Source organism: Culex quinquefasciatus, chromosome 3 (assembly GCF_015732765.1).
Source record: "Culex quinquefasciatus strain JHB chromosome 3, VPISU_Cqui_1.0_pri_paternal, whole genome shotgun sequence".
NCBI lineage: Eukaryota > Metazoa > Arthropoda > Insecta > Diptera > Culicidae > Culex > Culex quinquefasciatus.
In genome coordinates this window covers 36,433,608-36,446,632 of record NC_051863.1, presented here as the reverse complement: position 1 = coordinate 36,446,632, position 13,025 = coordinate 36,433,608, and the positions used below count along the sequence as shown (strand labels likewise).

The 13,025-nt window shown below is 35.4% G+C and overlaps 1 protein-coding gene across 2 annotated transcripts in view; it reads right to left on the bottom strand.

The window, feature by feature from the left end:
• Positions 1–3,645: 3,645 nt before the first annotated feature.
• LOC6039743 (FMRFamide receptor) overlaps positions 3,646–13,025 on the bottom strand; it is a 125,562-nt gene continuing 116,182 nt past the window's right edge. For both annotated transcript variants that reach the window (XM_038258732.1, XM_038258733.1), the window contains one exon: positions 3,646–6,531. In XM_038258732.1, the coding sequence (XP_038114660.1) occupies positions 4,575–5,987 (1,413 nt within the window). In that variant the 5' untranslated portion in view covers positions 5,988–6,531 and the 3' untranslated portion in view covers positions 3,646–4,574. The remainder of the gene's footprint in view (positions 6,532–13,025) is intronic.

Sequence of the window (13,025 nt, the reverse complement as noted above, 5' to 3'; positions counted from 1 at the left end):
GTAATTGAAATCCAACGCGATATATAACTCTCTATCAGAATTAACTTTAAATATAAATTTGATTTACAACACTCTTTCTCTCTCTTTCTCTCGTTCTCGCCCATCTCAATGTTGTGCACGTGCGCAGCCCTAAGGGGAGGGTGAGGAGATAAAATCTGACAGGAACCGTGGTACTCCATGCATGCTTATTGGACGTATTTACAGTGAGATTATTGGGGCGCCTGGACCGTGAAATGGATATCCTAAAGGTACCATACATTTTCTGCGCACTGCGAACGAACGTAATCAGTTAAAACGACGATGAGCCTGGAGAGGATTATGATTATTTTCTGAATGTTTTTGGATAGTCCATTGAGTAAGTTGAATAAAAATATAATTGTGATTTAATAAGGAGACTGTTTTTTTTTATTTGAGCAAAACTGCTTCATCTTAAATGATTTATTTTTTTAAGGGATTATTTTCATGTTTCATGTTTCAATAAATTTCAATTATCATGACAGCAATATTTTATGATTTTAGACAAAAAAATAATCTTCATTAAAAGTAAAGCTGCAACGAAATGGAACTCAGGCTTAAAATTTCCGGAGATAACCTTCCAGTTTTGACCACCACTCCAAGTGTCAATTATTGTAAAGAGGACATAAGAAGTAGGAAGCGAAAAGCAATTTAAAATTTCCCCTGAAAGTGCAAACTGTCAGCGTTCATAATTTCCACGGTGATTTCGCTAGCTTCTTGAGTTTTTTTTGTTTTGCTGTTCCAAAGACAGTGCACATCTCAGAGCAGTACGAGGAGAGGACTGTTGGTAGGTGTTATGACGGCCTTGTGTGAGAATGCCTGATTTTGATTGATGTCACTTGTAATTAACGGTGAAGAGGGCGGAGGAAAAACAATTTTGCCTTTGCGCCCCAGATTCAAGATTTATCACTCGTCTAGTTTCTCGGGAGGGGCTGGCGTCAAGAGTGCAGAAATTATGTCAGATGAGATTTATGGATAACGGTGATCAACACACATAGTGCACGTATTGTCATAATTTTCTTTGGTGAAGGTTGAATAAATGGCTAACGAAATGACTGTCAGCTATTCACAGATTGTTAAAATTAAATTACTTCATATGTACCTCATATTTAGGCTTGATAATTGCAAAACAACTGGGCAGGTGTAAAGCGCATTTTTAAACACTTTGGTCATTCAAATTTTGAAACCATGGCTCGTAAATTCAATGTTTAAACTATTTTTTGATAAAGTGCACAGTTTTCAAGTTTTATGTAACATTTTTGAAAATAGTTAAAATTTTAATTTTTATAAATTAGCCCACCTTCGAAAAAAAATATTTTTGAAAAGCTGAGAAAATTTTCTATATTTTGCTTTTTTGAACTTTGTTGATATGACCCTCAGTTGCTGAGATATTGCCATGCAAATGTTTAAAAACATGAAAATTGAAATTTTTTTTAAGTCTCACCCAAACAATCCACCATTTTCTAACATCGATATCTCAACAACTAATGGTCCAATTTACAATGTTAAATCATGAAACATTCGTAAAATTTTTCGATCATTCCGAAAAAAATATTTTCAATTTTTTTAAATCATGACTAACATAAGGGCCTTTTAAAATGTTTTTAAAATGTTAGTCTTGGTTTAAATTTTTTGAAATTATGTCTTTTGAAAAGATCGGAAAATTTCACGAATGTTTCATATTTTAACATTGTTAATCGGACCATTAGCTGCCGAAATATAAAACATTAGAAAATGATGGGTTGTTTGGGTGAGACTTAGAAAACATCAATTTTCCTGTTTTTATACCATTGCATGGCAATATCTCAGCAACTTTGGGTCGTATCAACAAATTTTAAAAAAGCAAAATATAGAGAATTTTCTCAGATTTTCAAATATTTTTTTCAAGGGTGGGCAAACATGTGCACTAATTAAAAAAAAAAGAAAAACTTCGACTATTTTCAAAACAGTTACCTAAAAATGGCTTTAACTTGAAAACGGTGCATTTTATTAAAATTTCTCAGAAGTACTTTTTGATTGCAAATTTGATTTTACATCGAAAAATAAAGTTAAATAATTTAGCGACCAATATTTCGATTTTGTGAAAAGAATCAGTAAGGATTAGAGCGTCCAATTTCCCGGGGTTACAAAATTCCCGGGAAACGTGAAATTTTTAACAAATTTCCCGAGAAATCCGAGGAATTCCAGGGAATTTTTAAATTTATCGAAAATTGATTTCATCATGCTTCTAAATGATATTTTGCAACAAAATTTTATAGAACAGCAACTTTAATGTTCAAAATGAGTGTGGGGGTCAATTGACGGCTTGACTGCATTAAAAAATCATACAACTTTATGCTGTCTTTCAACTCCTACCAAATAAAAAATCAACTTTTTTTTTGTTGAGAAGTATTATTTTTTAAATCAAAATTTGAATCAGTGAGTAAAATCCATGCTTCTCAACCATAAAAATGCTTTTAAATTTGTCTCTGTTACCATTTCAAGGGAATATGTTTAAGAATAACGTTGACTCATAAAGCCAAAAAATAAAATCATGCAGAAATTATGTTTTTCATGGCAAATAACTTGTTCTAGACCGTAATTTTATTAACAAAACTCATTTTTACGATTTTTAGGCAAAATTTTGACATTTTATTAACCTAAAATTTATATGCATATTGTTTAAAAGCTTATAAACTAAGTTAAGTAAATTTACACATTGATTATTTTTCTTATTAAAAACTTACCAGCAACCTTAGCGATTGTGTAAAATTTGAAAACTTTAAATCTGATTTTAACAACAAATACTTTGTACAAAGCCACCCCAAAATGCTAAATACAATTTTCAACGTCACTATTTTTCAATTACTATTGAAAAACATTTTTTTCCAACAACAGTGCATGGACCTTGTGTGGCCTACTCCAATACATGTTTTACAAAATAATAATCTTGCCAGTTGGAAAAAATACAAAAACAGAATGAAATCCTATCATTGTTACCAGGTTTTGCAATAAATATTATCTGAAATACACCTGAAATGAACCCGACTTTTTCTTATTAGTTATGCATAGTTGATTAAAATAAATAAAATTAAGTTAGGTTCTCTCATTATTTTTTATAAATTTTTAAAAATTGGAACCAAAAAGTAAGGAAAATCAAATTTCCCGGGAAACGGGAAATATTATTTTTCGGGAAATCCCGGGAATTTTTTTCCCGGGACGGGAAATTAGACGCTCTAGTAAGGATTGAAAAAAATCATAACTCGGTCAAAGATTTATTGCACAACCTGGAAATTTCAGAGAAGTTGGCATTTGATGTCCTCTAAAACATATCAAAAAATGAAAAAATAAATAAAAATAGTGTTTTTTGCTTTTTAGCAAATCAAGTTTTAGTGACAAAAAGTTAAATTAAAATCCCCAATTTTTTTAACGTGTATCATTTTTTTCAGTGTAGTCCTTATCCGTACCTACAACTTTTCCGAAAACACAAAATTGATCAAAAAATTCCTTCAAAAAATACCGATTTTTGAATCTTCATACACCATTTTTGTATGGACAGCTGTCAAATTTGTATGGAAAATTATGTGGACAAACTAATGATGCAAAATGACTTCTTTGGACATACCAAAGGCACCAAAAAAGTTTCAGCCGGATTAAAAATACAAAAATAAAAATTTAAAAATAGACCAATTTCGTAGAGAACTGCTCAAAAGTCCTTATCATGACCTAAAACTTGGAGTGGTTAAAAAATTGCGTTTTTAACGATTTTTCTAAGACATTTGATAACATAGTAAAATACACTTACAGGTCAAATGTACCCTATTTTTAGATGCTGCCTGTCCTGTTCGAGTAGAGTTGGTTTTAATTCCCTCTAATCAATTACTAAGCAACCTGGGCTGAACAATCAGCACATATACATAACGAGATCCAGTCCATAACCCGCTAAGATCACCATATCCATGCGAATGCGAAATAAAAACTTTGTCTGCCGATTGAAGGTCTTGAGACCAATCAGCTCTCACCTGAAAAAAATATTTTTGTATGACTTTTCAGTAAGTTGTTCGTTACTTATCCAAATTATGATGAATATCCATCAACAGGATTCTAAGATTCAGTATATCAATCGAATTCAAAGTACCATGCTGGAGACGACTTGGTCAAAAAAGAAAAAAAAACTGCTGGATAGTATACGAAATTCTGATAACTGAATTTTATTACTAATTCTTTCCCTAATCAAAAAATGTCAACTTTCGTAGTAAAGAAAAACAATCCTGAATATTTTTTTAAATCGTTTGGCAGAAAATATTATGAGAATTCTTGTTATTAATTTTTCTATCGGAATTATAGACAAAGAAGTAAACAAAATGAATGGAATTTTCAGATAATTTTATCATCGTCTTAACTGAAACGCTCGGCGCCGCTTTGTCCTGTACCCTGGTGGTACCGATTCCGCATCGAACCTCAGGTATCGATGATTGTTTAAAGCTATGAATAGAGAAAGTCTCCTAATTACAGCTACCTAAATCAGCCTAGAACTTGTGATCTCCTACGTCTTCGTGCGAGGAAATCTTGAGCAGGGGCTAGAAACCGGAAGTGGCCATCATGAGTCCGTTGCCGTTCTCGCGGTCCCAGCACGGCGGATGGAACATGGACGTGCTCCGTGGAATCACCGGTTGCGGCTGCACCCGGGGCATGGTTTCCCGCGCCGGATAGTACACGATCGGGCCGGGCGAGGGCGCCCGCGTACTCCGGATGGTGGTCCGCGTCGTTCGTATACTGCCTAGCGTGCTGTTGCTGATCTTGGTGGTGCTGCTGCGGGTCGTGCCAACCCGCTGAAAGCGACCGGAATTTCGGTTGCTTCCATCTCCGTTCGAGAACGATGAGTCCTCCTGGAGAAACCCATCCGGGGATTCTCGCCCTAGACGGTTCTTACAAAATAACAATAAAAAAATCCGCTTGAACTTTTCGCCGAAGATGACGTAGATGATGAAATTGACGGATGAGTTGATCGTGACCAACAGGTTGGATGTTTTGACTAGATAATCGTTGATCTCGGAGTAGACCGCTTCCATGATGTTGATGACCATGGCCGGTAGGTTACAGAGCAGAAACACAATGACCACGCAGATGAGCATGGTTGCGAGGCCGATTTCGCGCTTTTCGGACCGCGATAGCCGCTGCCGTTCGCGGTTTGCCTTCCGAACCTGGCCGTAGATCATCGAGTTGAAGAACGAGATCGCGCTGAACGGCAGCAGGTAGATGAACACGGTGTACATCCAGTGGATGTACACTTTTATGTACAGGTCGTGGCCGCGCAGTGGTGATGCACTCACGCAGAATGCCTCCCCGTAGTCGGGGTGTTCGAAGGAAGATACGGTAACCTCCCAGAAGCGTGGTAGGTTGTAGAGGAGGGAAAAGAAAAGGATTGCTATCACATAGATTCGGGCCCGCCCGTACGTGCAGAGAGCTCGTGCTCGCAGCGGATGGCACACGGCCACGTACCGCTCGAGGGTCACCGTCAGCGTGAGGTACACACTGGCGGTTTGTGCGGTCATCGCCAGTGGGTAGACCACCGGCGAAATCACCGGATGTATCACGTAATAGTAGTAGAACAGGTATCCCGAGTACGGGTAGATCGCCGGGATGCCGAACAGGAGCATCGAGGTCAGGATCACTATGGTATCACAGCGGGCCAACCCGATCAGCAGGTAGTTGATGCTGGAACGCATCTGCGGTCTCGACAGAATCACCATCGACAGAATGTTACCGAGAATCCCTAGGAAGGCCACCAGGTTCATCAAGACACCACTGACCAAGAACTCGAACAGCGTCGTCTCACTGCTCAGCTCCAGCGTGTAGTAGCAGGTGGGCTTATTGTAATAATCAGTCACGTTGAACGTCCCATTGGAGTAGTTTGTGGCCGCACCCCCGTACAGGACGTACCGCCCGTCGATGGTTATGCTATAATCGTAATCGTTATCCGTCGTGTTCATTTTTGGTCCTACCTAACCTAACTTTGCTTTCTAACCTAACCCCACGCAAACGTGGAAACAACCTAATAGCCTCTAAATAGTTTTCTCTATATGTAATTTCCACCTCCCTGTCTCAGCTAACATTAAAGCTCCCTTGGTCGATTCTTAAAGCGTAACGTCTTTCCGGGGTGGGAAAACACTCCCACTACTCCCACTTGCTCCCCGCTCTTTTCCCCCACTCAGACAATAAATCTTTTTAATCTCCCGTGTAAATCGTGCGACGAAATGCGCCCCGGAATTCAAGAGCACCTCCACCGCCGTGCCGTGCCGTGGCCATCTATCTTCCAGTGTCTGCCAGTTTTGCCACGGCTTACAGTGCCACCGTCGCAGAACAATCGACGAACTGACCGCTGCTGCTGCTGCTGCTGCTGTTGCACGTGATTCTGCACGTGGACCATGGTCTGCCGCTGTCTGGATGTGTCTCCACGGGATTACACGACGGATGATGCACCATGGCACCTGGAACGACTGGTGGGTTGTTGTTCCCCTTGGGGGGAAATGCCCGCTGGAAAGAAAAATGAAGAAAGGAAAAGAGGGAAAATTAGTTGAGGATGCCCTTCACGATGGAAATGATCGTATTGATTTAGTGAGTTTCTGAGAATTGAAGTCGGCAGGTATTGTGAAGCTCTGGCAAGGACTGCAACACGTGTCTACTAATTATTTCCCTTGGGGTAAGTGTGGTTCATTCAGGGTGTCTCTTGCATGCTATCGTAGTGCAGTCGTTTTTTTGTATTTATTTTTTATTGCAAAACTTGATCCAACATCAAAACTTGAACAACATCATCATGGTGTGACGAAATCAAACGAAAGAATTTAGTCATTCGTTTCCTATTTCTCATTTGGAAAAAAATGTCCATTGAGTTAAGAGAAAGTGACTCGACGACTTGTTTTACTGGAAGCCCCACACTTTACCAGCGTAATTAATGCCCCGATGAATAAATCTGTTGGCGACATGCTAATCAATTCTGATACAAAAGAGAGATGTTATTTTTCAGCAAAACAAAATATCAACGCCGTCGTGCTAACTTGTCGTACGTCGCTTTTTGACGTTCCGAGAAAAACGCGTTTTAATGTTTGACCTTGAGTAAACAAAAACGAGAGCACGCAACGTAAACAATAACAAACACGTTTTGTGTGATTGATCATTTTGTTGAATTTGGTTGCTGGATTCCCGAGTTATAACTAAAAATGTTTACGGTAGTCAAGCTCGTTCTTTTGTCAAACGCGTTCTGACCTGAAATCCCTTTGGTCAATTGTCGCACTTACATCAATTTTCAGGCTGTGTCAAGATAGCACGACAAGATTGAAACTTCTTTAATATGGAAAGTGACAAATTATATTGAATATCTCAGGATTGAAATATAAATTTTGGGGATCTGTGAAGGTCAAAAGGTGAGGCATTGTGAGCTGCACAAAATGGCGTTCTTAACTCAGTTTGGCCCAGAATGCACGTACGACAAGTTAGCACGACGGCGACGATTTGATATTTCCAGATGCAATAAATAAGAAAATGCAACTGCAAAAAGCAATACTTCTTTACAGAACATAAATTCTACAATTGCATTGAAATATGTACCGGAACGTCTGGAATACTTTCCGCGTTATGATAAACTCACTTGGCAATGTCAGAAGGTGTAACTGGTATGAAACCACAATACAATTCGCAGCATTCTTCTTCTTCTAAGCTGGATGCGAAAAGTAAAACAAGCGGCGGAACAAACACGATAAAAGTCGTGGGTTGAAGTTTTTCGCACAAGTGGCAAAGTTTTTCGACAACGCACAACTTGGTCCTGAACAGACCTGAAAAACTTTTCTGCAAGCGCATTGGGCACAGTCTGAGGAAAAACCGGAGAGCAAAAACAAAAGTCTTGCTAACAAAGCCTGTTTTGTGTGTAACACGTTTTGAAATTGGCTTGCTAGCAGTAAATCATGTTTTCTTATGAAATTTATTGGTATTCAATTTGTTACCAACAATGTTAAAAAATTTCATAGGTAAATTTAAATTCGATTATGTTTCAGAAAAGTTTCTCAATTCAAACCAAAAAAAATGTGACTGTTTCATCTTTTTAGCAATTTGAAAAAAATAGTAAGTTTTCAGAAAATAATCAAAACAATTATTTAAAGCTGTAACAGCATTCCAAATGCATGTTTCCTGTCGACCCTACTATTTTTTGGACATGTCATGACAAAAATGACAATAATGACAAACATGACAAACATGACAAAAATGACAAAAATGACAAAAATGACAAAAATGACAAAAATGACAAAAATGACAAAAATGACAAAAATGACAAAAATGACAAAAATGACAAAATGACAAAATGACAAAAATGACAAAAATGACAAAAATGACAAAAATGACAAAAATGACAAAAATGACAAAAATGACAAAAATGACAAAAATGACAAAAATGACAAAAATGACAAAAATGACAAAAATGACAAAAATGACAAAAATGACAAAAATGACAAAAATGACAAAATGACAAAAATGACAAAATGACAAAATGACAAAATGACAAAAATGACAAAATGACAAAAATGACAAAATGACAAAATGACAAAAATGACAAAAATGACAAAAATGACAAAATGACAAAAATGACAAAATGACAAAATGACAAAAATGACAAAATGACAAAACAAAATGACAAAATGACAAAAATGACAAAAATGACCAAAATGACAAAAATGACAAAAATGACAAAATGACAAAAATGACCAAAATGACAAAAATGACAAAAATGACAAAAATGACAAAAATGACAAAAATGACAAAAATGACAAAAATGACAAAAATGACAAAATTTACAAAAATTACAAAAATTACAAAAATGACAAAAATGACAAAAATGACAAAAATGACAAAAATGACAAAATGACAAAATGAAAAATGACAAAAATGACAAAATGACAAAATGACAAAATGACCATAATGACACAAAATGACAAAATGACAAAAGTGACAAAAATGACAAAATGACAAAATGACAAAATGACAAAATGACAAAATGACAAAATGACAAAATGACAAAATGACAAAATGACAAAAATGACAAAATGACAAAATGACAAAATGACAAAAATGACAAAAATGACAAAAATGACAAAATGACAAAAGTGACAAAAATGACAAAAATGACAAAAATGACAAAAATGAAAAAATGACAAAAATGACAAAAATGACAAAAATGAAAAATGACAAAAGTGACAAAATGACAAAATGACAAAATGACAAAAATGACAAAAAGACAAAAATGACAAAATGACAAAATGACAAAATGACAAAAATGACAAAAATGACAAAATGACAAAATGACAAAAATGACAAAAATGACAAAAATGACAAAATGACAAAATGACAAAATGACAAAAATGACAAAATGACAAAAGTGACAAAAATGACAAAATGACAAAATGACAAAATGAAAAAATGACAAAATGACAAAAATGACAAAATGACAAAATGACAAAAATGACAAAAGTGACAAAATGACAAAAATGACAAAATGACAAAAATGACAAAATGACAAAAATGACAAAAATGACAAAATGACAAAAATGACAAAATGACAAAAATGACAAAAATGACAAAAATGACAAAATGACAAAAATGACAAAAATGACAAAATGACAAAATGACAAAAATGACAAAAATGACAAAAATGACAAAAATGACAAAATGACAAAAATGACAAAATGACAAAATGACAAAATGACAAAATGACAAAATGACAAAATGACAAAATGACAAAAATGACAAAATGACAAAATGACAAAAATGACAAAATGACAAAAATGACAAAATGACAAAAATTACAAAATTTAAAAATTACAAAATTACAAAAATTACAAAAATGACAAAATGACAAAATGACAAAAATGACAAAATGACAAAAATGACAAAATGACAAAATGAAAATGACAAAATGACAAAAATGACAAAAATGACAAAAATGACAAAAATGACAAAAATGACAAAAATGACAAAAATGACAAAAATGACAAAAATGACAAAAATGACAAAAATGACAAAAATGACAAAAATGACAAAAATGAAAAAAAAAAAAATGACAAAAATGAAAACTATTTTGGGGATTGAAAAACATATTTTTTTTGTAAATATCAAATTTAAAGTTGCGTCACGGTGTGTTTCCTCGAACAATCTTAAGAAAAAAAATCGGCAAGTCTGATATTTGGCACCATGAAAGTAGGGCTCTTTCTTTTGTTTAAAGGTTTTTTTTATTCGATTTTATATGATTTGGGACCCTTTAAGGTAATAAATACCTTTAAAATGAAATACTCTAAGTTTAGCAATGTGTTATGCTCGAATTTGTATTCGGGCAAATTGCTACTGTATTTTCATGACGAATTGTATAAAACAAAGATTTTTATTCGATCGTTTTGAGCTGTTTTTAGGTTTCAAGCTTGAATTTTGGGGTTTTTTCAAAGAAAGCTAGAAAACTGGTAAATTTGGGTTGGAAACTTTTTATCCGAGGTCAAATATGTAATTTAGAGTCTCTTGAGGGACATTCATAAGAAATTTGATGGATTTGAACATGAACCCATCGATTTCCATCGACTTTTCTGAAGAAAAATCATATAAAATCGAAAAAAAACCTTCAAAAAAAGTTGCTCTAGACCCCCCGACGAAATATTTCGCCGGACCCCGCAAAATGGCGGGAAAGAGCCCTTCTTTCATGGTGCCAAATATCAGACTTGCCGAATTTCTTATCATAATGTTATCAGAAAAATACACCGTGGCGTTATCTCGAAACCGACTCACCATTTCAAACTTTCTGTAGAGTTCTTTTCGTTTGCAAAGTTGATTTTACATCAAAAATTTACAGATTTTTTAAAGTTGGATTTCTGTTTTTTCCAAAACATGCCATTTAATAAAAATACTCAGAAATCATTTTTTTGTTTATACTTCAAAAGTTTATAGAATATGGATTTTGAGAAATCAATTCACGGTGAAACGAAAAGTTAATTTAAATATCGGCAAAAGCATGGATATTTCCTGTTACAATTACACCTGCTTCGGAAGAATGTCATTGGATCATAGCTGAATAAAATAAAAGTTTTTAGTGCCATAAATAAACCAGATTGAATATCAATTTAACATCCACTTCTAAACGTGTGATTAACGTAAAGGCGCCATTCTAAGCACAATAGACAAAATTCCTAGCATTGCAAAACAATGACGCTTAACCGAAAAATTTCCATACAAAAAGGTGTTGGTTTCCCAACTTTCCTCTGTTGTGGTAAGCTTTGTCAAACATCACACAACTTATCAGCTGTGAAAGGGATAGAAGAATGTTCAACATTCTTTGCTGTCCTTACCTCCTTCTCTAACATACCTGTTAGTTGTTGGGTGTGCTAACCCAAAATAGAGTTCTTCTTTGTCGGTGGAATCTGCGGTAGGATGTCGGACAAAATTAGTCAAATAGCACCGACTCGGTCCCGCGAGTTTCAATTTAATAATACCGAACGTTCCATTATCAAAGTGCCAAACCCCATTCCACGGTGGTGGCTCTCGCAAAGTAATTGGAATTCCGCGTGAAATTATCTCTAAACTGCCACTTTTGAGGCCCGCAGGCACGCGAAAATTCAAGCATAAATTATCCACCTAATTAGCTGGCCCTACAGTTCAGTTTGCCGCCCAGCCCAAGAGGACCGGGCGATAAACAGTTGGATCATGTGGCAAGTTGCGGGGAAATATTTAATGAAACAATTTAAATAATCGCCCTCGGAGAGAGATATGCTGTTGATGGGGTGTAACCGTGGCCGGACCTTACCCGGAACGATGGTCTCTTTGGATTTTAAAGCTGCGATGGTAAATACGTGCTACGCAGCCAGGGATATTCAATTAGGGGTTGACTTCATTTGGAGATAATCTCCTCTTCTGGATTAAAAGCCCTCAAGGCTTATCACATAAATATGTCTAAGCTAGGAAAATAAATAGGCCAATTGTTTACAGCTTTTCCGCATCCAAAAACACCCGAACTGACTTCAACTGTAAGTCCTATACCCGAGCAGGGGTATACCACATTTTGATATAACTTGGGTAAAAAACAGGGACCAAAATGTGCCCTTGGTTGCCCAGTAATAGATCGTAAAATACCATAAAATAATACCAAAGTTTTGTATGTGGAAGGGCACAACAATACCAAACCATGTTATTCCAAGGGTAAAATAATACCTCAAAATAAAACCATTTCAATACCAAGTTGAGGTCCTTTGGATTTTGGAACATTGCTTGAATACCAAAACTTGGTATTACCATGGTTTTATTTTTAGGTATTCCCGCGCCCTTGGAAAATCAGATTTTGGTATTCCTGTGGTCTTCCACATACATGATTTTGGTATGATTTCATGGTATTTTACCATCTATTACTGGGCAACCAAGAGCACATTTTGGTCGCTGGTATTTGCACAAGTAATACCAAAATTTCAACAGCCAAATCTACTCACCTGATGATTCCATGTTGTTCTAAGTGATATTCTTCACCACATCGAATGCATTTGTCATGGATGAACGGCCTGTGCTTGAAGTTCTTGAAGATTCTGAAAAATAACAAGATTGAAAAATAAATGTTATTAAAATGAAACTGCATTTGTCATGGATGAACGGCCTGTGCTTGAAGTTCTTGAAGATGCTGAAAAATAACAAGATTGAAAAATAAATGTTATTAAAATGAAACTGGATAGAAATTCACCAAAATTCAATAATCTGTCGATTGACTCGTTTTTCAAAGTAGTTAGTTATCCCGACTTAGAGATATTGCAACGATTTAAAAAAAAATCTTGGTGGGTATATCCAACATTTTGAAAATCAGCTTTAACATTTTTGGGTTTCAAGTCATTTTAGCGCAAAATTAATTATCTCGTCAAAATTTAATAAAAAAAAATCTCACAGTTTCAGAGGAATTTGATGGAACACTTCAATACCAAAATAATAAAAAAGGTGGCATCCTGACTTAAAAAATTTTCCGC